The sequence below is a fragment of the Trematomus bernacchii genome, unplaced genomic scaffold (genome assembly GCF_902827165.1).
Source record: "Trematomus bernacchii unplaced genomic scaffold, fTreBer1.1, whole genome shotgun sequence".
Lineage (NCBI taxonomy): Eukaryota > Metazoa > Chordata > Actinopteri > Perciformes > Nototheniidae > Trematomus > Trematomus bernacchii.
Genome location: NW_022987654.1, coordinates 612,178 through 638,111, shown reverse-complemented (window position 1 = coordinate 638,111; position 25,934 = coordinate 612,178). Strand labels below are relative to the sequence as shown.

General features: G+C 43.4%; 1 protein-coding gene across 4 annotated transcripts; it reads left to right on the top strand.

Annotated features, from left to right (window-relative positions):
- The first annotated feature begins 1,575 nt into the window (after positions 1-1,575).
- dyrk3 (dual specificity tyrosine phosphorylation regulated kinase 3) lies at positions 1,576-12,473 on the top strand. 4 transcript variants are annotated; one of them, XM_034135006.1, is made up of 6 exons: positions 1,576-2,375; positions 4,389-4,498; positions 8,345-8,550; positions 8,690-8,993; positions 9,246-9,662; positions 9,750-12,473. In XM_034135006.1, exons 1-6 carry the CDS (start codon positions 2,333-2,335, stop codon positions 10,479-10,481), a joined length of 1,812 nt encoding a protein of 603 aa, XP_033990897.1. In that variant the 5' UTR covers positions 1,576-2,332; the 3' UTR covers positions 10,482-12,473. The 4 variants fall into 4 exon arrangements, with proteins under 4 accessions (XP_033990897.1, XP_033990896.1, XP_033990895.1 ...); XM_034135005.1 differs by having other exon boundaries at positions 8,642-8,993; XM_034135004.1 differs by having other exon boundaries at positions 8,639-8,993.
- The last annotated feature ends 13,461 nt before the right edge of the window (positions 12,474-25,934 follow it).

The following is a 25,934-nucleotide window of genomic DNA, read 5'->3' as shown; positions in this document are numbered from 1 at the left end:
ACACCACCGTCCAAGAATAATCAGCACGGCCAAGCTGGCCTTAAGGGTTGGCTGCTGCCCAGAGGGCCACCTAAAACTGTGTCAGTATGCTTATTTATGGCAGCAAATATAGACAGACCCCTCTTCTCACCTCTGAGAAAGAGCTAAGATTAGCATCACCCTCTGCCAAACATGTATCACTGTCTGAATTTAGCCTGTTCCCCTTCTCATGCCGGCCCAGTCTCACTCCGTCTGTCCTCTGCCCTGCCTCTTGCTATATCGAGCTCTGTATGGATCTCCATGACTTCTCCAGTTTCAGTCCATGGTTCAGCTTTCCATGGCCAGATGCACTGTGGACCTGAGGAAAGGTCTTCAGAGCCCTTGGTCTGCAACTACTGGTTTGTCAATGCAATGCATCTGTTCATTGTTTATCAACATGTTATTTGGATAATAAAATACCCATCACAGTGGCCAAGCTGACGTCTTACAATTCCCTATGTTGTCTGACCGAGACTCCATAGAGCATCAGTCACTTCCCTAATGTCATAAGTTCCAGAACCTACTTTTCTTTTGATAGAAGATTGATGAAAAGAGCAACTCTACTCTACTCGCCCCTGACTGTCAAACATGCATCTGTAAAAACTTCTGGTACATTTTAATTCATACAAAAGGTCACACTTTGTAGAGGGTTAATTAATAAGTTTACTAAACATTTGCTAATGGTTTAAAAAGCAGTTATTAGCCATTATCAAGCACAACCTTTTATATTCTATTTGTGTTTTTAGGTTTATCTTTCATGTATTATTTGACCTCTGACCTTTTGTGAAAGTGATATTCAGGTTGGACCAAAATTAGTGTCTAAACAAATTATTAAGGTTTACACACACTTCTTTGAATATGTTTATAAATAATAATGACTTTTTAAGATTTATAACTGATTTATGACTTTATCCTTTATTCACTATACATTTATCAACGTTAAAGATGTTTTATTAATGCATTGATGTTTTGACTTGGATAACTACTATATCAATTAACCCATTGTTCTCGGTTGCAGTTCTAGGTCAATTTGTACTGGGGGGGGGGCAATGCTGGGGCCAGTTATTTTATGAGAGAGGCATAGTTAATGTGGGACGAAATAGACATTTATAGTTCAGCTTAAAAATGAAAGTGCACATAAAAACCCATGCAAACACATGATTGGTATTTTTTTCAGTTACAGCATTTGTGTTCATAACTTGGTTTAATTTTTTATTAAATTGCAATTTAAAAACAAAACACTTCTTAGCTCAAGTTACAGAGCACAACCATCAGTGCAACACTAATCCCAAATGGTTTAACATAGACACATTTTTCCTATTCTTCCCCACTCCAGAACCGCCCATGTTTGTACCACCGAGTGGACAGTATTTTAAAAGAGCAAATGTACAGTAACACAGTATTTCTGAAACACTCTCGCATTGGGCGGTGTGCAGAGCACCAGGAGTCCGCTGCGGGGCGCCCTCCTGCCGGCTGTGGGGCTCACTAAGCCCCGCCCCGCTCCTCCCTCTGTCTGCCTGCTGACTCCGGGCGCACTGAAGACGCCCTTAGCAACAACACACAGCTGCGTCGAATAAGATACTCCTACCGCGGAGAAGAAGGATTAAACATCGCTGCTTTATTGCACTGAGTACAGGTGATTCTGCGAAGGTGATGCTCCGGGTGTGTTTGCGGTTAACATGGGGCTTAGAGTACAGCTAGCCTACTCTGGCTAGCCATCCCTAGAAGACGAGCGGCCCCAAGCTGTCCCGAAGGAGGACAAAATCGTGGGGGTTCACCGAGTGGTAGCTCCGCAGCTAGCTCACTACAAAGTCAGCTAACCGGGAATAAGCACGGGAATGGTGCTCTGTATTGACTCCTTGTACCGACAGAGAAAGGCGAGGGGCACACGGGTCAGACCACCGAGCTGCAATATTTGGACTCAAAACTATTTTTACCAGAGGGAGCGGTTCTCCGGCGGACGAGTGTTTTTGTAGCAGTGCGAGCTAGCGGGCTAGCTAGCTGAAGGAAAACGACCCCCACCGCCTGCTTAGGTTTTTCCAACTGTAGCTAATGTTAGCCAGCACGCTGAAGACAAAACTCTGTGGTTTAATCAAACAATGATAAATTACATTTAGAGCCAAGAAAACAGCTAGCTAATCCCAAAGAAAAGAATAACTTGAGTTGGTTCTGATAAGGTGCTAGCAAACACTCCAGTGAAGCAGAGTAACACTCGCTGTTAGAAAAGTTTGCTTCGTGAATCTTTGTTTTTCTCTTTTTTTATTCGGAATTTTTTCTTCGCTTCGGATGCTGGCATCACATTTTAATTGCAATCATGATGATAATAAGCAGGAAACCAGAGGGTCCAATAGCAACAGGTAACTACAACAAACAGATTGCAGTACTTAAAATGTGTTTTGTTTCTTAATTGTTGTTTAATGCAGATTCGGCGTTAATGTGGAACAAAGACTAGCTGCCAGCATGGCGTGGCGACACTTTCTAAAGTAACTATTTACAATAATGTAATGTTCCTGAAATGGCTTTAATTCACTTTTGAAAAAAACCTTTGACTGGGTTTAAATGGCACGTCGTGTCTGGGTGTGCAGAGAACGGACAGATGTTGAGGGCCTTTCACAAGTCTTCGGTTGTAAACATGTTTTCTTTTGCTTTGATATCGATAACGAGACTTCTGTCTGTGAATGTTTTGGAAGACAGCCCAGGAAGCTCCGCGTTGTTTTTACACCTTGTTCGTAAGCCATTTATTTTGTTATCAGTGTTTGATAAGCCTTGATACTTTTAAACAACTGTTTCGGAATTTGTTCCATGGCCGTCATAGTTGTTATTGTTTAATATGTAGACTTATGGGCACTTGCCTAATCTTTCTGTGGTGTGTTTAGGCTTTTGGCAATGTTTAAGTTAGCAATCTAGAAAAAGTTAGAACACTTTGTGACATTGCTTTCCAGATAGTGTACATTGGACGCATTGTCTGCAAAGAGACACTTTGTCCAGGACACAAGGAAGAGGAGGAGACAAAAAGCTATGACTTAACCCCTCCACACCACGTTATATGACACATGATCTGCAGTAGGTCTCTTTGCTCGAACCTTGTTCTCTAGCCTTTGCTGTGCAGAGGGTTTATTTCACAATGTGTAGAGCCAGCTGCAGTAGTAGACTAGATGTTAGGGGTTATAGACGTTTGGGCTCTGTGTGTGTGCCCCCCCCCCTGAGAAAGTTTAGTTGGAAAACAAAGTCAGATGCTTTACAGAAAGTGCAGACCCCCACTGGGTAATAAGCAGTAGGCAAAGGGCTAATGAGGCCTGTTCTTGCCTTATATTGTGCGTGGAGCCCTAATGCCCCTGTTTACTGTGCTGTGCAGGTCTAATGCGTCTGTTTCCAGGCAGCAGGTATAAACTGTCCTGTTTGTGAGCTCACGCAAGGGACACAGGCTTTGACGCACCTGCACATGGTTACAACACTCTCAAGGGCTAGAGAAATATTCAAATCCGCAACAGTTTCGGTCTGTTTGTTAATGAGCTAACCAAACACAATAGCTCTATAATTGGCTTAGGCTAACAGGCTGCTTATCCTTATTTCAAGCCATTAGAGGTTGTTATGTCTTTTGCAGTGTGGACTACAGGACTGTTGAGATGATGAACAGCCGGCTGGTGGAGGTTTGTCATTTGAGTACCTGGCTTCCTCCTACAGTCCTCACCCCCCTCCTCCATCTACTCTGTCATCTCACATAAAGGTGTTTGGCTCAGTGCCACAGAGGTGAGCGAACACACTATTGAATGACAAGCACCAGCATCCATCCATAGGGCTCTATTTCTGAGCACACCTGGTGTGTGCAATACATGACTTGGTCTGAATGGACAGATGGACAGACGGAAAGATGCTGTCGTCACAGAGGCATCTGTTACTGCCATTAGGCCAATAATACCACTTGCAGCGCTAGCGATCTCGGACCATAAGCCCTATCTAAGCTGGTCAGGTCGGAGCTCTGGCTTTGGATACAATGTATTTGACACAATAGATACAATGGATGTATTTGCGAATAATGGCCGCTTATCACCGAAAATGTGGGTTTAGTTTTTGTGGCAGACAATGTGCTCCGCTGGTCTGCAGAGAGGAGCAGTGTGGGGCTCTCCTGCTGAGTAGTTCACTGGATTTGTTACAAAATCAATTGTTTCAGGCTCAAAGTAGTCAGTACTGGTAGGTTGCTTAAACCAATCAATGGGACTTTGCTTGGTTTAAACAAGCAAGGGAGATTAGATGGTTTTCCATAGACATCGCCTCTGAACGTCAGCCTTTATCCCTGAGTGCATCTCTGTCGCAGATCTGATGATTCCGCATTATCACGCTGACTTATTTGTTCCGCTCTGTTCCTTCAGCACGCCATGGGGATGGTCTCTATGACTCGTACATGAGGACAGACCACATCCTTAAAGACGACGCAGATACAAACAGTCCGTCTGGGCTGCCCCCCATGCCCAAACACACAGTAAGTGCACACACCCAAACACACATACGTATATGCACAAATCTGTATTTCCTGTGCCGGAGCACACTCTGTCTCCAGACATCCTGTTCCTCTGAGATGTATTCCCCATTCATCACATTTACAACCCTCCTCCTTCTCCCTTTAGTCTTGATTTGCAGGCTTATCGCTGGTCTTATCTGCTACCTCCAACCTGTGTAATTCAGTCACGTGTTAATAGCCTTCAAGAGAGTAACGTGTGATCAATATTGATTCACTGCCCGAGGGGAAAAGTGATGTTACAGAGTACAATTTTTGCATGACCGTGTCAGATCAGTTGAAGTGAAGAGGCCATTTTGTGTCTCTAGCCAAAGTTAATGTGACCAACAGCAGTTACCAGTCTTGGGAACTTTTGTAGTTTTAATGTGCATTTTACAGTTCATTGGAAGTACATTTACCAAAGCACAGAGCATACTGTATGTCCCCATTTGCATAAGCTAAGAGAAAAGTCTTTCTAAAAAAGAATGTGTAATGCAGTGTAGCTGTGCATATTCAGAGTTATATCAGTCCCTTTTTATTGATAGAATGTAGGTCATAGATTTCCATAGACTTTACATGTAGTTAAATATAAATGACTTTTTATTGCTGATAAGTAAATATATGTTTGTTCATTTTTTTGGTTGACTTCTTTGAGTACATTTAGTGGTCAGACAACACCAGTCCTTAGGACATTAAGTAATGCATTTTCCCTAATTGTCCTGGTGGGGTATCTGTAAGCTTTGTTTGCCTCTGAAAAGCCCCTTTGGCAGAAAATGCACACACACAAACAATGATACTTCACCGCCCCCCACACCAGCAGAGGGGGGAAAAAAGGCTGGTGTGATATATTGTTAAGATTTATTGGGCTTGAAAATGTGACCCACAAACAAAATCAACAATCCACATTCTCCCCCCTCCCTCCCCTTTCACTATCTCATGTAATCCTCCCATCAGTGTTGCTTGTGCATAGGTTAGTCCTAGTTTTCTCTTTAGCCTTGTCCTTCTTCCTTTGTATTTTCTGTCAAACTCTCCGAGGTAATATTCAGTTCAGCGTTTTGTACAGCCCAGTTGCCTCATGCTCTATTAAAGTCAACTGATGTACTCCCGCTTCTTTGTAAGAGTAAGGCAAGAATGATTACAATACATTGTAGTAGTGCTTAGTTCTGGGTCATAATGCAACATTAATCAGTTTTGTTATGTCTATGACCCATATCTCCGCTTGACCACGATTTGCTGATGTGTCGAGTTGTTGCAACGCTCAGACTGTGTGCTTGAGAGGAGGAAAGCGTACTTGGGTGTTTCTCTGACAGAAAAAGAGATTAGCCCTTCTCCATCTGTTGCAGCGTGCAGATTTGCACAAAGAACACTCGGTATTCATTAGTGTTGGAGAAGATTTTCGCTCCCGGAGTGCTTGTCATTTTCATAACTTAAAAAAAACAAATTTTTTCTAATGCGCCCCTTGCCCATTCCAATCAATAATCCATCACAGATAGTGCTCCACATGCTGAAAGCTTTGATTTTTAAGGCCAGTGTTTGTGGCGGGGTGAGTGGGCTCAATCGATGACATTCACTATGTTCATAGTACAGCTTTGGGACAACAGCTGCACCGGACCCTGGGTCAGCAGCAGGGCTGTTGTAATGAGTTAAGACTATATGGTTACATGTATGCAAACCCCTCCTGCATACCACCTCTATTTTAGGACTCAATCATACAACACAAACACACTCCGAGGCTGAGTCCTCTTTCAGTGGAACATGTCAACACTTTTAATGTACATTTCCTTGTTGTGTTAATCGGGGGACACTGTTTCAGCCATAGCCAACCTGCTCAGCTGTGTGTGTGTATAAGCCGCAGCCAGAAGCTCCACAGGGGAGCAAAGTTATTTAATCACAGAAGAGAAGACATCATGTCCAAAGATCTAGTTTCCCTCAAATGGGTGAAACGGCACTGACATTAAATACAGGAGCTCGTGAAAGAGAGACAGCTAGACACACTCAGTAAATGTGTCTGTATATAGGAAGGCCACGCTGGGTTTATGTTGGCGTGTCTTATTAACATCCTCACTGCTTCTACAGTTTAAGAGTATAATCTAACTTTAATGACTGTCATTTCCCTTGAGCTCCATAATCTTGTGGAGGGCTCTTTCCGCTGGTAAGAGAGAGAGAAGGGAGGGAGACGCAGAGAGAGGAGGAATGAATTCCTGGGGTTGCTGAAACCTAAAGCAAGGGCAGGACACTCGAGCGTTCCTGAAACTCTTCTGACCTTACAGTTGTATTAGGCAATGGTGGATTCGTCACTTTGAAAAGTTTGTCTGCACATTTGTCCAAAAATAGATTACAGTGTTTGTGATTGTTTAGACCAGAGGACAATTCAGTCCCTGTCACTCAAATTGGATGTCTGTGCGTTGTGCAGTCGTATTGAGCCCAAACAAATTAAAAGATCATTAAAATACGCAGCTAAACAATAGCAATACCCTTTACCCAACAGCTTGCAAACAAATCAAATGGGAACCATGTTGGTCATTTTGCATGGGTTGGGGTGGGCCTGCGTTTGAATTTGTTGCCAAACTGGATCTAAATCCAGTTGCGCTGGTTCACCTGCTGCCTTCTGTATCTCTGCTAGTGACTCTCTGCTCTGTGGTTAGCTGTTGATATTAAGGCTCTTATCAAACGAAACCTGTGATAGATCTGCTCACTAGCTAATTCCGCTTTGTTAGTTTTACATTCTTTTATTTAAAACATGCAACATATAAGTCAAACAGTAAACGTATAGCAAACTCTAAGTAACATAATGCACGTTTTCTTAAACAATATTATAACAAAGACTGTAAATATTAAATGTGTGGAAAGGAGTAGGAAAAAGTTAACACTTATAACTTAAACACTTATAACATTAAACTTATTAAATAAATAAATATCAAATACAACACACATACAACTATCCCAATGCTATTTTTAGTCACCCTACTGTTCTGGCAAAACTAGTTTGACAGATTAGTTCACTCTATATATTAATAAATAGTAACGTGATTCAGGTCAACAAAGAAATATTGTGACCCTGACTATGTTCAGTTGTCTCTGTTTCCCTTAAGCCCCTGACACACAACCCGATTTTGGGGGGCATTCGCGGCGCCCTACTCAAGTTGGTGTGTCCCGCACCGTCGTCTCTTTACAGCACATTTTCACACATGTTGAATCGGCCGCGGGAGGCCAAAGAAAGTCGGGACAAAGAAATCACTCTGATTGGCTGTTCAGCTTAGCGAGTCAGTGCATGAGAAGCAAAGCGGAAGTGAGGGACCAAAACAAACGATTAAGAAGGCACACGCAGACGGTTCATCTTTTCATTTTCATCTCACCCGGACGCAAGAGTTTCTTTTTTATGTTTACATGTTTTCGATCGACGAGAGAGAGTGAAAATGGAACCCAGACGCTATTTGTTGTTTGTTTATATCACGCAGCCTGTTCTTCTTCTCTCGGTGTATAGTCTGTCTTCCGGTTGTTGCCTCTTTTGAATGACGAATACACACTACCGCTGCCTGCTGGTAAGGACAGTTATTGCCACTCGTCAACTGAAGTCTTTGCGTTGTGTTCGTAGGCGGGCGGCGTAGCAGACGTAAAAGTCGGGACACCTTCGGTACGCGTTCTTTGGTCTCAGGTTGGTGTGTAGCGGCCTTTACAGGCTAGTAGTCTCTCTAGTCTGACAAAAACAGAGTGGTCCTCTATTGAACACATTCATACAACGCAATGATCAAAACGTCTTTGACAAAATGAATCGTGTTCACCCTGCTCGTGGCCTTTTTGTCAGTGGTTTGTCTCTTCTTCCTCTCACAGGTTGTCAGTAACAAGACTGTAATGAGGGAACCGGTGAGTGTGCGAGGTGGCCAGCTGAAGGTCAAGTACCTGTATGAAGACACCACCAACAATCGAAAGGTCAACGCCATAACAACGGCCGCCCCTCTGAACAGTGGGACCACGGGACAGTCGCCCAGTAAACCCGCCGCGGTCTCCAGCCTGTCGAAGGAGCCCAGTGTAGACAGGTAAGAAACAAACACACAAGGACACGCCACTATAACTTAAAAACATCCTAGTAAAGTATTCTAAAGTTGCCAAAAACACATTCACAAGCAGGAGGAACCCCCCTTCACAGCATGTTTCTGTCATGCTTGCTTGCCGCAGCACTGAATCCAGTAAGGGCTCCAGTGAATCCTCCGGCACGCTGGGCGTTGGAAGTGGGGGGAACAGCGGGAAGCTGTGCGGCCCCCTCACCCCCGACCAGGCTCTGAGGCTGTACCGATCTCAGCTGACCACCCTGGAGCAGACGGAGATCCACTCCTACCCAGACATCTACTTCGTGGGACCCAATGCCAAGAAGAGGCCTGCCGTCGCCGGCGGCAACAACAACTGTGGCTACGACGATGAGCAGGGCGGATACATTAATGTCGCCCATGACCACCTGGCTTACCGCTACGAGTTCCTCAAGGTATTGAAATCTTCCTGGCTACAGATGATCATTTATGATAACTCTCATTGTGTAAATATTTGGTGAAAGCATCAATGTTAAAGCCTACAATATTGTCATGAAACTGATATCCTGTTATTTGTTACAAAAATATTGTGAGATTTGATTTTCTTCAGTGTGTCAAGTGTTTGGGCTATCACAATGACACCGTAGAACTACTATAGTCTCTCTCTGATGTGAAGCTAACTCAGTCTTTTCTCGGGCTCTCCTCAGATCATTGGTAAGGGCAGCTTTGGCCAGGTGGCGAAGGTGTACGACCACAAGCTGCAGCAGCACCTGGCTCTGAAGATGGTGCGCAACGAGAAGCGTTTCCACCGGCAGGCGCAGGAGGAGATCCGCATCCTGGAGCACCTGCGCAAGCAGGATCGCAACGGCACCATGAACGTGGTGCACATGCTCGAAAACTTCACCTTCCGCAACCACATCTGCATGACCTTCGAGCTTCTGAGCATGAACCTGTATGAGCTTATCAAGCGCAACAAATTCCAGGGCTTCAGTCTGCCTCTGGTCAGGAAGTTTGCACACTCCATTCTGCAGTGCCTGGAGGCCCTGAGCCGGCACAGAATCATTCACTGTGACCTCAAGCCGGAGAACATCCTGCTGAAGCAGCAGGGCCGCAGCGGCATCAAGGTGAGACCCCTGGCACGTTCACCTGTGGCCCCTGCAGAGCGATAAGTGGTTTCCTACATTGACTCTCTCCTCTCTTGTCTCCACCAGGTTATTGACTTTGGTTCCAGCTGTTTTGAACACCAGCGGGTGTACACCTACATCCAGTCTCGTTTCTACCGAGCTCCAGAGGTGATCCTAGGTTCCCGCTACGGCCTTCCGATCGACATGTGGAGCTTCGGCTGCATCCTGGCCGAGCTGCTGACCGGTTACCCGCTGTTCCCCGGCGAGGACGAGGGCGACCAGCTGGCCTGTGTCATGGAGCTGCTGGGCATGCCCCCCCAGAAGGTGGTGGAGCAGGCCAAACGCGCAAAGAACTTTATCAACTCCAAGGGCCACCCTCGTTACTGCGGGGCCAACACCCTGCCCACAGGGGCCACCGTGCTGACAGGGTCTCGCTCTCGCCGCGGCAAGATGAGAGGCCCCCCAGGTAGCAAGGAGTGGAGTGCCGCGCTCAAGGGCTGCGAGGACCCCACCTTTACTGACTTCATAAAGAAGTGTTTGGACTGGGACCCCTCGTCACGTCTCACCCCTAGTCAGGCCCTCAGACACCCTTGGCTGTATCGCCGCCTACCCAAGCCCCTACCAGGGACCGAGAAGAGCCAAGGGGCCACAATGAAACGGCTCCCCGAGCCCCACAGCACCTCTTTCCCTTCCATCCTGGCCAAAGGGGGGCCTGGCTTAGGCACCACAGCTGCCAACAACAAACTGCGGGGCCACATGATGGGAGACTCAGGAGAGACCTTACCTCTTCGCACGGTCCTACCCAAACTTGTCTCTTAGAGAGAGTGCTGTCATCTCCTCTCTTCTCCACCTCTGCACTCCTCAGGAGGAGTCGGAGCACAGGAGAACATGGAGACTAGGTTTTGAAACTCGTTTGGTTGTTCTTTTATTTGTTTTCTACTGAGAGGTGTCGACACCACCAGTTCCTGGTTTTTAATATTAGCTGAGCAGAGCAAGAGACAATAAATGAAACACTCAAAAAAGATGTTTTTATACAGAGGATTTTCTTGAGCGGCTGTGGAATTTCTCTATACAGCCACTGATGAGGTTTGATTTTTAGATAATGCTTTTTAAAAACGTCCTCGTATGAGTGGACGGCTTCGTAAATGAGCAAATGTTTTTAACCTGCGTGTGTTCTCGCGTCATGGTGTGTTTTTAGTCAAAACACACTCAAGCACACCTGCACTGTCACTTGCCTCACTTCACACTCTTTCTTAACTCGCAGAGGACGCCATCCCTTTCCTGGGAGAGTGTTCATATGAGTGAAACTTGAAAAGGGCTACAGAGATTACTCTTATCACACGAGTTATTAGCAAGCAAAGATTTGTCTGATCCAACGTGATTTAATAGAAGAAAATAATCATGCGCTAATGTTCGAGCCCCTGCACACAAATGTCCCCTTGAATACACAATAAATGCCTTTCCACAGGTAAAGAGGGACTGGCATTATATGGTGAAGAATGAGGAATACATTTTTTAGCAATAAGTCTTCACTTCTTTGTCTGTTCTAATTGTGCTCTTTTTCTACTTTTCCCGGTCCCTGGTGCTTGCATGTCAGCTCAAAATGTGACGTTAGTATGTGTGTGTGCTTTAGCCCTGTGGTGCTACTGTGGGAGTTGTCGAGAGGCTGTCGGACAACCTATTTACAGCCCCCCCCCCCCCCCCCCCCTCCGCCTCCCAACTCCCCCATTTTAGTGTAAAGAGTGGGGGGGTTGGGAGGACAGTAGCTCCACTCAAACTGTCACAAAGGTGTCACCATCACACTTCACAAACTGAGCCTGCAATGTGAGGCTGGCTCCCATAAACCAGTATATATATATATATATGAGAGAGAAGGGGAGATGCAAGTCACTGCACACATACACCTGCGGGGTGTAAAGTTGGCTGTGGAAAGTTAAAAGTTGTTTGAATGTCACAAGCCCTTGCCCCCTTATCGGCTGCTGGGATCATTGGCAGCGGTGCACTAATCCTAATGGAACAATAGGTGCGTTCAATTGTAGGAAAAAAGGAAGAGGGTATGTAAAACAATGAGCCACATTTGTTTTATTTCAGGATGAGGTGTAGATGGGTTGATAGGACGGGCCAGTGACGGGGGGTTTTTATGGTACTGAAGAAAGAAGTGTTTCTCAGGGAGACATACTTGATACATCCCTTAATCTTATATTAACTGTGTTCCACTTACAGTCCTCTGTCCCGACTGTTGATGAACATGCATGTAGTTTTGTCCGCAGAGAGCGAGAGAATGCGTACATGAGTGTGTCTGCAAAGGGGGTCTGCATGCTCCACAATCTGACCTAGATACTCTCCTCCCCCCACCGACTCTTTCTCTCCCACTCTTGTCTCATGTAGGGCAGGGAACCTCTTAAACTCACACACAGACAGTGAACCATGGTGCTCTCCAAAACACACAATCGTCAGGTGCAGGTTGTATGGACCACACCGCTCAGAGTCCCTTCTCTTGTCCCTCGTTTCCTCAGTGAATCTGTCAGGGATTTCTACTCTGTCTCAGTTTTTTTCTTTTTTTATAGAAGTGAATTCTATTTGCTATTCAGTCCAGAATATCACAGGATTTAAAATGTGGAAAAAGAGGAAAGTATACTGTCATGTTGTAACTAGTGGTGTGCGTTAGTAGGAGGGTGTTTGGTGTTCCAGCATGAAATCACAAACTGTTATCAGAATGAGTGACTATGAGAAGAGAAACTGTACAGTAACCAAATGAAGTTGTGATAGTTTCTTTTTCTAAAGAAAATAAAAAATGATTATTAACTGAAATGTGCTACTCTGGGGTGATTTCTAGTATGAGAAAAATGCATATTTTGATATTATAAAAACGACCTAGATTCCACGAAGGGTGACACAAACATTCCCTTTTTAAGTTTGGCCAAGTCCAGTTTGAGAAGTTCAGTGTCGGATAAGATTGCCACAGAAAATGAAAGATTTCAAAACATCCTAAAGCTCAGTTCTGAGGAAACCTTGGAGTCAAGATAGTGTGACAATAAATGAAACAAAACGTCAATCAATTCCTCATTTGTCGCCTAAGCTGACGCTTTTGTAACCAGCAGTTACGGTGTTATTCTTTGCTATGTGACACCTGGGGCCCGTGTTGTGAAACAAGTGTCTCCAGACGTCCCCCGGTTCACTCTGTACGGTGAATCACCATAAAGTGAGCTGGATTTCTGTCTGTGATTAGATTACAGATCCAGTGAACACTGGGGACTCTGATGAGTCAGCAGCCTGTGACACAACTTAGAGGCAGCGTATGATACTGACACCCACTTGTTATTATACACTACCGTGAAAGTCATGAAGATCACAGAATAAGTAGAACAAAGCGTGATATATATATATATATATACATATACGAGTGAAGACTGTGTCTAGGCTAAGTCAAAGGCTGCATTTGCTTTCTAATAATGTAACGCATCTAAATGTTGATTAATAGGGTATGACAAAACATCAGATTGTGGTTGAAGCGAGGTGTCGGAGCCGGGTAGACACAGCTGCAGCTAATAAAATGTATGACATGCACAGGTTTGTTTACAGGGAGATAATGAGCTTGTGTGGAAAATAATTGGTATTATTGTTCATTTATAGCTGCAGCTGCTTCTTCCCTGCTGTGACGCATGAAAGGAATCTGTCATGATTAGTCAACAGAAAATTAATTGTCAACTTTTTTGATAATCCATTTACCTTTTGAAGTAATGTAAACATTTTAAAAAGGCCATTTTTAAGACTGTAAATTGAGATTATTTTGTTTTTCTTTGCTTTTTTATATCATATTAAACTGTACATGTGGGTTTTAGACTAACAATACAAGACAAAAAGAAAAAATGGTATGGACATTTTTCAAAATCACATAGTTTAGCCATGTTTACCTGTTCCAAGATTATTTTGTATCTATATGTGAAACTGTAACACCTCCTCATAATGTGCCTCTGCTTTGCTCCTGCCTCTCATACCACCCAGTGTGTCATGTGTCCCATCTGTAGGGTTAACAGAACAGATGCACAACACCATCACAAGTTCTCCTGTGAAGACAAGAGTGGGAAAAGATTGACGACTATTTGATGATGACGGTAAACTGATCGTCGGAGACGCTGATGATTCATGTGTGTTTACACTCACAGCCTGGTGCCCTGAGGTAGGAAAAAGTCAGGTACACACGTAACAGGAGGAGGAACTGGTTGAGCAACATCGCCTACTGAATAATACGTGCACGAGTTGGTGTTTGGTGAGAGGGTGGCTGAGTATGTTTAGGAGAATTTTGAGCCAATGCCAGCTGATCTTCAACAGGAGCGAAGTTGCTTCAGGCTAAAATGACGTGGGTATCGTTACCGTCTTGGCGTGGCTCATTCTGTCCAACAGGAAGGTGTTGTGTTTTGATGCTTAAATATGTATTCTTCACATCATCAAGCCAAGTGCATAACATAACAGTGAGTTTGATCTAAATAGTTGTTTCTCTCTTTCTCTCTTCTCTTTCTATTAATGTAAAAGCAGATTAGATCAATCCCATTAGACTCCAATCCCGTCAGCTTCTGAGCATATGTTCTAAAGCTCACATCCTTACATCCCCTTGGCACACTGACTTCTATTCTGTGATCCACACACGTTAGATGGTGTCTTCCCTCTCTCCTCTCTGTGAGGATGAGCCTTCAGACCATGTGGAGCGGCAGCAGGAGTTCGTGTGGACGGGGACTGTTGACAGCTCTGTGATTACCACCAAGGTTAAGAAATCCTGACCTACTTGTTGCATCATGTTTGGCTCAAAGTGTAAACATCTCTCTATCCTCTTTATGTCCTCGTTGGTGTCATGTGTATTCCTGTGATCAAATGGAATCAATCTATTCCGTTCCGGCAGTCGGTTGTTGTCAATACACTTTGAGACGAATCAAAGGCTTGAATCTTTATGTTTAGTTTGAGGGGCAATCTTTATTCTCACATACTTGCTAACTACGCAGATTTGCTTTGGTGTTATCCATCCTGTTTTGAAATATGCCTCTAGCCCATTCAAATATAGTTGCATAGAGTCAAGCAAGGCAAATGTGAAAATAGATTTTTGTTATTACTGCGAGCCAACCTTTTAATTCAATGTTTTTAGTGTTTGACATAAACTGCCGGCTGTAAATGTAGTTATTGGGAGTTTAAAATTGGTCCAAAAACATGAAAACTAGAGGGATTACACCAGTTGAAAACTCCAAATTGTGCTAATATACTGTATAGTGGGGAGGCCAGTGTCCCCTTCCCTGTTTCCTACCCCCCCTGCTTGCTTGAACAAAACCCATCTTCAGACTGAATAATTTCTGAAAAGCACACCTGTACGGTTTTGCGAATGCATGTTGATATGCTATCAAAGTGACAAACAGACAAATGATATGATTAAAATTCAAACACACACACACAGGCGCACAGACCAGTGTGTAAACAAGCCGGACAGTGACGCAGCTGGTAACTAACTGATCATTTTTTTCAAAGCACGTCTACTTGTTATGTTTTGTGCAAGCTTATTTAATGGACGGTGGAACCAAAAGCAAACCGAAGCTTTCATCATCAATTTGCAGGGTTGTTACCTATATAGTTTTGATGATGTTATCGTATATTTTTGCTGCTACCATAAAGGCTCTGAACTTTACATTTGCACTTCCCTTTGTACTTCCCTTTGTTCTTCCAGTAGATTTATTGTGACCGGACACCCAACCTGTATTTAGCGAAATGGCAGAATGACCAAACCTTGAAGGATTCCCCTGAGGGCTGCCACCGCCTATTATTATATGGTGTTCTGTTTGTTCACATATTTGCACATTATAAAACATTCTTTATGTGAGCTCTGTCGTGATCCACCAGAGGAACTCGTGCTGTCTGGACCCAAACTTCAACCAGAATGACTCACCGCTCCACAGCGCTCCAACGCAGGTTCCTCTTTACTTCACTCCTCCATTTATACAATACTTGTTCTTGCTTGATATTGGAAGGGACAAAAAAAGTCTCTCACACAGAACTATAAACACACACAGTCCTGGGTCACAGAGTGCAGACACACACCAGAGCTATGTGTGTCGCCTGGCTTTGCGATGGCAGCAGCAGGAGAATTCCACATTACTCCCCCCCCCCACCCTGCAAACCCACCCCAACACACACAGAAAGAGAGACAACACATGTCCCCACATGCACAAAGGCAGAATCCAGCCTACTGTTCCTTGCTCATACACACACACAATGACACACTCACAGCTGAGAGCACACTAGTCGTATACACACAAATGCACAGCTGAGCACATGTCCACACAGGCTGAACAGATGCAGATCGTTGGGATAGGTGGGGTTGTGCTCCAGGAACAAATGCCCACCCAACCCACCAATCTACATTCCACACAGACTGCAGCGTAGAGGATCTGTGAGCATGCGCTGCCTCGGGTTTTTTGTTGCATTCTGTTGGGACCTTTAACTTCATCTTACTGGTGGAAACCTAATCTGCTCATCAGTGGTTACTGTATTTGTCACTTGCATATGCAAGACTCCATATTTAGGTTTTCAGTCTTGTTTACATGATCTGGCTGGGTCACAGTTGGGCCTGGAATAGAAGATGAGTCATCCCCTGTCTACAGAGATGAATCTCACTGTCTGCTTCTCTATATGTCCGAGTGTTTGTATGTGATAAGGTTTCATCTGTTTTTATGGTTATGTCTCCCCAACTCTCTTATAGCCTGAAGGTAGCATGTCTGCTTAACAACACTCTGGGAAGAAGCTCCAAGGACACATCAAAGCTTTCATTCCACAATATCTGATAGCCCACCTACTTAAAATCTCTGCGGAGGTTATTTTCCACAGTCTGCTCTTCTTTCACTGTATAAAATAAGGAGGTGGATGAATAGATTTATCATAAAACATGCAGTTCAGAGGTATTATTGTGATTTTTTCTTCACAATAACCAATGACTTGAACTGCATTATTGCATGCGTTAAAATCCTACTATACTGTACAAAGATAACCAGCCATTTGGACCGTTTTTAATTATTTTTGAAACATAATAAAACGATTATATATTTGTGCAGCACTTAAAAATAAGGTTTATAAAATGCTTAACATACAGTAAAACACAACAGCAGCAACGATAATAAATAAGCAATGTAAACAGATGAAACTGAACACACCAGCTATCAGTTACAATTGACAACAGATCAAAACTGGATGCAGAAAAAAACAAAAACATTGGAGTAAAGGGCGTTATAAAGGGACAGTTCACTCAGTTCATGATGATCTTAACCCTACATGTTATTCCCCGCATACGTCTACCCTCACAACTACCAAGAGATGTTCTGATGAGCAGAGTGACCCAAGGCTTCCAAGATGTCACTGTGATGCGACAGCAAGCTCTCCGGCTGCGATTCACATTGTGTTTATGTTCTGTGGATGCAACTAAAACAATGTAGGTTATCTGTGATGAAGCTGTTGGCTCCTATTTTCTGGTCAGGGACCTGCTATCTGTTGTCACAACCTCTCTGTTGCTGTGAAGTAAATGGGATATTTATGGTTAGTTTCAGGGTTCACAGAGAAAACAGGATAACATTTAGCGGGGATTTTTTGGAGTTTGGAGAGACACTCATCTGCTGGTGTGAACCTTGGCCTTGTTGCTAAGATACCTCAGTGTACCTCTCCTGCCTCAGGGCCCAGGTCCATACTGACATTCAGGAACCTTGAAGCATAATTGACTCGGGGCATTTTTAAACCCGGGGAAATGTTTGAAGCAGAAATGGACAAGCTAAAGAATACCCTTATGTCTGATACTTTTATGACCTCAACGTTTGTTGTGTGTGTGTGTGTGTGTGTGTGTGTGTGTGTATATGACACAAGCTCACGGATGCATGGGGAAATACAGCATCATCAGTTTCTGTCACATGCTTTGTCTTGTTTATACTTTTACTGCAACTGTTTTCCAAGTACAACATGCAATATGTGTGTTATTCAAAGTGAAGAACGAATTCTGTGAAATGTCCATGCTGTGCTTTACAAGAACAACAATTTAGTGTGCTTTAGTAAGGTCATCTGTTATTTGAATACTTTGAATGCTTTCATAAGAGCCAGTAATTCTTCACCAAGGGATACTTGTAAGTCAATTTAACGCCGATTACAGTTAATCGAGTTTGACAGACACACTGCATTACTTTGTCACAAGGAGACAGAACCAGGACCAACCACCAGTGTAACAAGCAGTTATCTATATATATTTATCTATCTGGAATATAGTTTGTGTGTGTGGGGGGTGGAGAGGTGGCCTCATTCTCTTAAATGCCCTCTTTCTCTCATCCATCGCTCTTTCTCCTTTAGAGCAGCTGCTGGGTGAATTGTCGTCCTAAGAGCTTTTTCCATAGTGTGGAGAGCCATTTTCCGTCTGCTTCTGACAGAAAACACTTTGACCAGCAGAGAAGAGAGGACATTTTCCCTGGGAAGACAAAGCCCAATCTGCATGGTGGATTCTCCTTTTCCTTTATCCGTCCTTTTCCTCCAAGAGAGACCGAGGAAATGTTTGAACACAGCCCATCAGCTGGCCATCAATAATTCAGTCATTCTGCACTGCGTTAATGTTTATGTTTCACTACTGGCTGAACACAGGAACTCTGTGCTATATTAAGAGCTGGAGCTTGGTGTTGAGAGGGAAACAATATTAATGAGAAGGTTTCATGCAGAAACATTTTGAAACTGCTGTTACAATAACTGATGCAAAGCTTTTTATGTACAGGCCTCCAGAGATAAGGCAGTAGTTTGAAATATCCTTGTTTACTTGGTAGTTGTATAGTACGATGAAAAGATTGATTCCACTCTCGTTTGTGTCCAGTCAATACTAGGCTACAGCCAGCTGATCAACATAGTTTGGAACAGCCTGAAAAACAGGGAAACAGCTAGCCTGCCTCTGATCAAATTAACACGTTCTATCTTCTTTGTTAAATCCCCACTCAAAACTTAACCAAAGCCACACGATAACACTAACTAACCAACCGACTGAGGCATCGATAGTCAAGCAACTTTGTAAACTGTGAGGTAAAATGACTGTTTTTGTCAGTGGAGTCTGGTGGCATTGAAGAGAGCATACCTTAATTTCCCTGACAGAAAGGGCTATGGTATGCCTGCAAGGTAAAGTGGGAAAAATGTTTCGGTATACAGCCTTCTCTTAAACTAACATTCATTTTTTTTAAGTTGGGTCTTTCTTTTAGGTGGCTAAAATACATTTTGCTGCTTCCCCCGTCCTCAGCAATACATTTGCTTTGCTTCTGTGACAGGATTTCAGTCGGTTTCTCCAAACTTTGGGTGTGTAATACACTGACTATTATTATGTAATTTGTACAACCCTATTTCCAAACATTTTAACTATAACTTTAACTCCCCTCATTGGCCCACGTGTGCCTGGGTATCATGGATGTGTACACATGGATTAGAAGGGTGAAACTGGCTCATGGGGGTTGCATGGTGCACACAAGTCAAGGTCAGAGTCAAAACACTGTTTAAACTTAAACATACACAGATGAACAAAAAATCAAACAGTGGGAGTCCATCCTCTGTTAAGTCCAGAGGTCAAGGGTTCAGGGCTTAAAGTTACTAATCCAGTCAATTGGTGTAATGTACACTTAAAAACGTGAGGCAGGCAGCGCAGTATTATGCCTCTGTACAGCCAGTACAGACTGAGGGGGCATAATGACATGTATTTATGTCACTTATGTGAAAATGGCACAGGTTCACGTCTTATAGTGAACAGGTGTGTGGGTGCTGCATATCCACGTGGACATTCTGTATATGTATGTCAGGAGTAGGACAGCTAGCTGGCATGAGGCTGGGACGGGACATGATATTGGCTGAGGGGAATATATGTTTGAGGAGTGAGCTCCAGGAATGGAAATCTACACCAGTGGGACATGCTGGTCTGCGGGTCAGACCACCGTACAAGGGCATAGTGGAGGCAGAGGACCGCTGTACTGGCCTGCACATGCACACACATCTAGGTGGGAGTGTGCATCTGTGGCTGCAGAGGGGAGGGAGGGGAGTGGCAGGGTGGTAGTGCCAGCTGGGCAGCTTAAAAATAGTGCGGAGTGGAGCATTGCAACCGCACAGGACTCTGGGAACACATGACCGTCCGTCTAATAGTAATTCACAGTGGATTTCTCTCAGCTTTGTGATGACTGACGAGACAAGAGAGGACGATGATTAAACCGAGTTATCTAAAAGGGTCCTATCTGGGCTGTCTGGTTTTATTCATAGGAGACTGGTAGGAGCAGAGTGAGTGTGCTCTTATGTTAGAGGAATGTCAGGTGTGGCTGTGTTACAGGTGTTTCAAGGCAGGTAAGGTAAGAAGTGGAGTCAGTGTCGAAGCAAGCCAAGCAGACACGCACTGGCAGTGGGGCAGTAGGCTGAGTGAGGGAGGTGATGGGGATCAGACTGGCAGGATTAAAGAGCACTAGACTGACCTCTTCCAATACACAGAACAGAGAGAGAGGATAGAGAACTGAGGGGGAGGATGCAGGAACAGCTGCTCATTACAGAAAGACCAGCACATTAAACACCCTCCACCCCCAACTATACATGCAAATAATGTAACACATGTGCACACATATACTTAAAAACATGTGTGCATTCATGCAACATACACCAACATAAAGTGTAGGAGTGATTTCAATTGGAGGATAATCTCATGCACAAAGTGGCTCTTTCACCTCATGTAATCTCAGTTTGGATTAAGATGGATTATTGGATTACAAGGGACTCGCAATAGGGGGGAGACAGACACAGACAAAAAAAGATGGAAAGCTAACGCTTGAAGCATATAGGGAAAATGTATAATTACATATACATATTTTTGTGGATTTACAGTATGTTCCCTGTGCTTATGGATGTTTCTTCTGTGCAAGATCATGACAACCAATTTCTTGTATTTCAAGGGTTCTCCTTGTATCTTGTAAAGGAATAGTTAGATTTATTTGGGAAATACGCTTTCTTGCATAGTGTGAGACACGAAGATTGATCCAATTCTTACGTTTGTATGATAAATATGAAGCTACAGCTGGCAGCAGTTACCTTATCTGGCCTGGCACGGTCCATAGACAACACAATCTGCCTAATTGTTTACAAAGCTCACAAATTAAAAGGTTATATATTTTTTGTTTCATCGCTACAAAAATGACATGTTTCTGCAAAAGCAAGACACTTATCTAAACTGACCGGCTGCTGGCTGTAGTATGAACAGTAGTGTCAGCTAAAAAATGACATTAAGGCAGGAAACGTATCAGAAATTAAGGATTGCACAGAAAGTAGCAGCCTGTGATCATGGCTGTCTGTTCTCCTCTCACAGACACAGGAAGTTGACTTGAACATAAACATAAACCTTCAGTGTAACCTTTATGTCTGTCAAGGACAAACATAGCAGCATTATGTACACTCATTTTACACACACACACGCTCACACACAACTAAAAAGAAACTCATATCGACAGTGTAACTATTCACTATAAATATATTTATGAAAGGCCCCTTACAAGCCCCATGATATTCTAGGACATCATGGCCGCCCTCAGACAGGACTTGTGTTTGTGTCAGCCCGAGTGCCTGAACAGACACATTCAAGTGCTTGTGTGAGTGTGTGAGCGTGACTTTGAATCTTTTCTCTGAGGCTGTGGCCTTGAGGGAATCACAAAGAGAAAAAATGCAGCATGACACTGTTGTGTCTGTGAGGAGGTCAGCATTGTGCCAAAGCCTTGCAAATTGCAGACACTATCTCTGTGAAAGAGGAATGGAGCATCTTGACGCCCCACGTCAACAGGTCAGCAGAATCAGATCTGTGTATACGGGCAAATGTGAGAAAATAGACAAGCCGATGAGTGGAAAGAGTGTGGGTGAAAGGCTGTTTGTTAGGTGATGGACTTCAGGCATTCTACACAGAAGAGTAGCTCAGAAGATGAGCTGTCAACAAAAGCAGGCTGAATTATCATCTCCTATCATCATGGGGTCTCTTGTTTATTTGGGGGCAAGAGGGAGAACAGGAATGTCCATGTGAATAAAACGTGAGGGCAACAAGTTGTTTTCCCACTATCCTTGAGAAAGAGAAGGAATGAGCAGGTCATAACTCATGATTCTGTACTAAATCTTTAAGTATATTTTCAAAGTTTCCTAGATTTTCAATCACATTTCCCTCTTTGCATCTCACCCAAAACTGTCCCTTTCTCCGTCATTTCAGAGCAAGCTTGATGTCAGTTTGAAAAAGGCCGGCACGTGCTACCTCTGAAGTCCTTCATGTCTCTGCTGGGACCCGTGTTGTCCAGGCTCTGTTCCTAGATGAAAGGGGGATTCCAGCAATGGTCACATGCTCCCTGCAGGGCTATAGAGGAGGCCGACCATTTCATGGATGACGAGCCATACATGGTTTCTTTTGTCTAGACGCATGTGCACATTTCTATGGCATTGTGCAACTCTTCTGTTACAGGCAACCTGTACAGGAAGAATGCCTTTTCATGTTTGGTTTCACATGTGCAGGTATGTGTGTGTGTGTGTGTGTTGTGTGTGTGAGGGAGCGATAGAGAGAGAAAAGATAAATACATATTCTTGTGTGTGCTTGGTCCTCAAGGCTTGTAAGTGGAATGCACTAGCAGGCAAAGGTGTTCCAGGAGAATAATGTGAATGAACCACTATTGAAGATATACTTGAATATGAATGAGCTTTATGAATACATCATAATCAAAAGACTTCTGCAGACACACACAAACACACACAAACCACAATCCTCCCCTGCAGGCCGTGCTTCACTTGCACCTCGAGAGGCCTGATAAGCAGAATTGTGATTGGAAGTGACTTTGCACCCTCTGTATTGTTCCACCACAAGACCGGTTTGCCTTGTAGCTGATAAAGTCTGTGACTCGTCTGTAAAAAAAGTTTTACGACCTTAAATATGTGTGCGAAAAAGCAAAAAGAGAGAGAGAGAGCGCAAGAAAGAAAAGGGAGGTATGTAGTCCCTGGGGATCTGGACATCCGTCTTCAAAGCAAGAAGAACACGGAAACCACCTCTTCTGTCCTCAGAGCGTTTTTGATCATGCTTCCCTGAGGTGAATGAGGCCAGGCCGGGAGCGTATCACGACACAAATAGACGCACAAGTAAACAGGCTGACAGACAGACAGACTGAGTGATAGACAAAGTCTCTAGTTCTAGTTTCTGCAGAGTCTCTTTTAAGGCTCTGCTAAGACAGGCTATGTGTAAACAAATGCATTGCAGTGGCTAAAAGACGCAGATAAAGCAGGGATAGAATGAGATCATGTGTAAATGTGGACCCTTGCTGCTCTACATAGCAATTAGAGAGATTGGACGAACAAAGAGAAAAAGAGTGAGCGAGAGAGCATACACAAGGGGATCGTGTGCGTGTGCGTGTGCGTGCGTGTGCGTGTGTGTGGGGGTGTCTGTGTGGGTGTCTGTGTGTGTCTGCAGGCATAAGAGGGGTGAGCAGGTTCAACAGGTCCCATGTTGGGAGGCTTGCCAGTGTTCAGGTGCTAGAATCCTATATCAGAGCCAGTGCTGACCATGGGTCTATATCAAGAGCCGGCTAGGGTTTCAGCCCCAGGCGGCGATGGAGGATTATTTTGACAAAGACGGGTTCTGGCCAGCCTGAAATAACTGATCCAAACTTGCTCTGACTTTCGTGCACTAATGAAGAACAGTGGGAGGAGAAGAGGGAAAGGCGACGTGAGATGCACCTCCTGCCCATTCCTGTCAGGAAGTTAAAAGAAGTGGTGTGAAACGGGAGAGCGTGTCAGGGGAGAATTCTGGGAAGCAGTGGAGAAAAGGGAAATGTCAGCACGCCAGATCTTCCTTGTATAGGCCTTGCATTCCTGATGCTTGTAAACCAGGGGTGAACTTTGGGATATTCATGCATAATCAGTGTACAGAGTGATGTGAGCTTTCTTGTCTCTTTGATAATGAGAAAAGAGGATAGAGATTGGAGCCATGGCACTTTTCCCTGGGAGGACGATGTAACGAACAGGCTGTCCCGAGTGTCTGGGGAGCAGCTATAAGTGAACCTGCAGCTATGCAATGTAACCGTAACTCAGGAGCGTGTATTAATTCATCAGCACAAAGCTGTCAAAGCTCAGGCAACAGTTTCCAATTTCAGAGCCCTCTCTTACATAGCCCTAGGTGCATATTATGTGAATGTGTGTGTACTCGAGCACAGGTGTGTTTTTAAAGGTGTGTTCTGAGCATATATATGGGATCCATAAGGACATGTGATGTGCTTCTCCAACACAACAGAGAATAATAAGAGTGAAATGTATGAGATGAACTATGCACAAGTATAGTGTCACTTGCAAAGTTAGGAATCTTGAATTAGGGAGTTATCAGATCATCTTAGCCTAAGGTTATGTGTACATAACGAATATTGTTTTCAAAGAAGCTAACTGCGTTGTTACGAACCAACTTTATCAAAGACATAATGTACAGTCTGTCTAGCTGCCAATCAACAGGCAGCTCGACAAGCAGTATTTCATGAATAGTTTTTAATCCATCATACTCTTTCTGGCGAAGTATGTAAATGAAAACAGTTTTTGACAGTCAACTCTGCAATCTAACATAACAGGTATGAAGTGCAAAGTTATGGAAGGATCACGTCACCGATTTTACTCATCAAGATCAGTTTACTCGTCATGGGAAGTCATGACCCATTGCAAGACCCATAGTCAAGAATACAACTGAAAATGTCTCTCTCTATGCAGCTTCCAATGTGAACATTTTGTTTTTAAACACGAGGCTTGTGAGTCTGTGAACTTTATGGAAGTGCAGTACTAAATTGCTAGAGCGCCCCTTCATTAATAAAACAAGGTCACAGTGTACTTATATACAAACACATTGGCCTTCAAGGCTACATAATAATGGCCAGATAAGATATAAATACCAAATGTGGATGAAGATGCAAGCAATCACTGGAACCCCTCTCTAACTTTGACAGTTGTGTTGATTTCCAATTACACCACATACTAAAAGCTTTCTTGTAAAGTAGCGAAACTTTGGATTAATCTATACATCTTGGATTGACAACTTCAATTTATTTTAGCAATATCTTTTTTTAAGCTTTTGAGAATACATTTTAACCTAATGCAGTCAAGCAGAAGCACTGGGAGTATAGGGAAGCTTAGTCTTGGCCCCTTCATCCTATTTATACATTGCATCCTACAAGACTAGTGAATACTGTGGAAGCACATGATGGCCCAGAACAATGTCATCACACATATGTTTATTCTCTGAATTCAGTAAACATTTTCTTGTCTTATAAATGGTGTTATATCTAATAATAATTCAGCTGATCTAAAGTCCTTTAAAAAAAAAAAAAAAGGCCAATGTGATTGAGGACAAAACACACAAAAGTTTACTGTGTTCATGCTTAGCTGACAGTAAAAGAAACCTCAATAAAAGCATTGTTGGGAAATTCTGTTTGCAGACATTTTCAACATTTTTGTTCAGTCACAGCTCGGCCTACATACACAAACGTGTACATAGTTACCTGACATCCTGAGGCATTTAAAAAATGAATTATTGGCCTTCATAGCTGAGAGTTTTTCACGTCAATGTCAGTGTTTTGTTTTGAGAACAAGGTGTTTGGAGTGTTTCTCCAGAAGGACAATTCCATTTTAGTGAAGTGTAAGATAAATACTCAATGCTTATAAAGAAACCTACTTCTGAATACATCAAAAAGTGATTATGTGACCTACAATGCACAGTCATATGTCACAAACCCAATTCATTTGCTTTTTTCACAATCACTTCAAGTGCAAGTCCTGAGTTAGGCTCTGCTATCATTAAAGGCACGTATTTGTTCTAATTAAACCTTAGACTGGTCTGCCATCTAGTGGTGACACAAAGTGCTGCATATAAGTTCCAAATGGACCACAGCCAATGAGCTCAAGACATACACTTAGACTAGAGGCAGTGAAAATGTTCAGAGCAACCAACACAGAATATCAGTTTTGAGGGCATATTAATGTGAGATGAGATAAAATAGAATTCGACAAATAAAAGAGCAAGGTATAACTGGGATTCCTGCCACCCTGGATGATTGTGTGACTAAAATAAATGAAAGCCTACATTGCCTGATAGCCCCCTAAACACATTTGTATTTAAACATAATTGTAGAAAATAAGCTACTGTTCTTGAAGTCAGTGTACTGATTTGTTGCCAATGGTTAATTTGTATGCTATAGTTCAATCTGTATAAGGCTT

What these genes read in the sequence shown, in the direction of transcription:
- dyrk3 (XM_034135004.1), top strand. Translation starts at nt 2,333, where the DNA reads ATGATGATAATAAGCAGGAAACCAGAGGGTCCAATAGCAACAG. An exon ending in AGAGGGTCCAATAGCAACAG is followed by an intron (nt 2,376 to 4,388) that starts GTAACTACAACA and finishes CTGTTCCTTCAG; the next exon opens with CACGCCATGGGGATGGTCTC. An exon ending in AGGGCCGCAGCGGCATCAAG is followed by an intron (nt 9,663 to 9,749) that starts GTGAGACCCCTG and finishes TGTCTCCACCAG; the next exon opens with GTTATTGACTTTGGTTCCAG.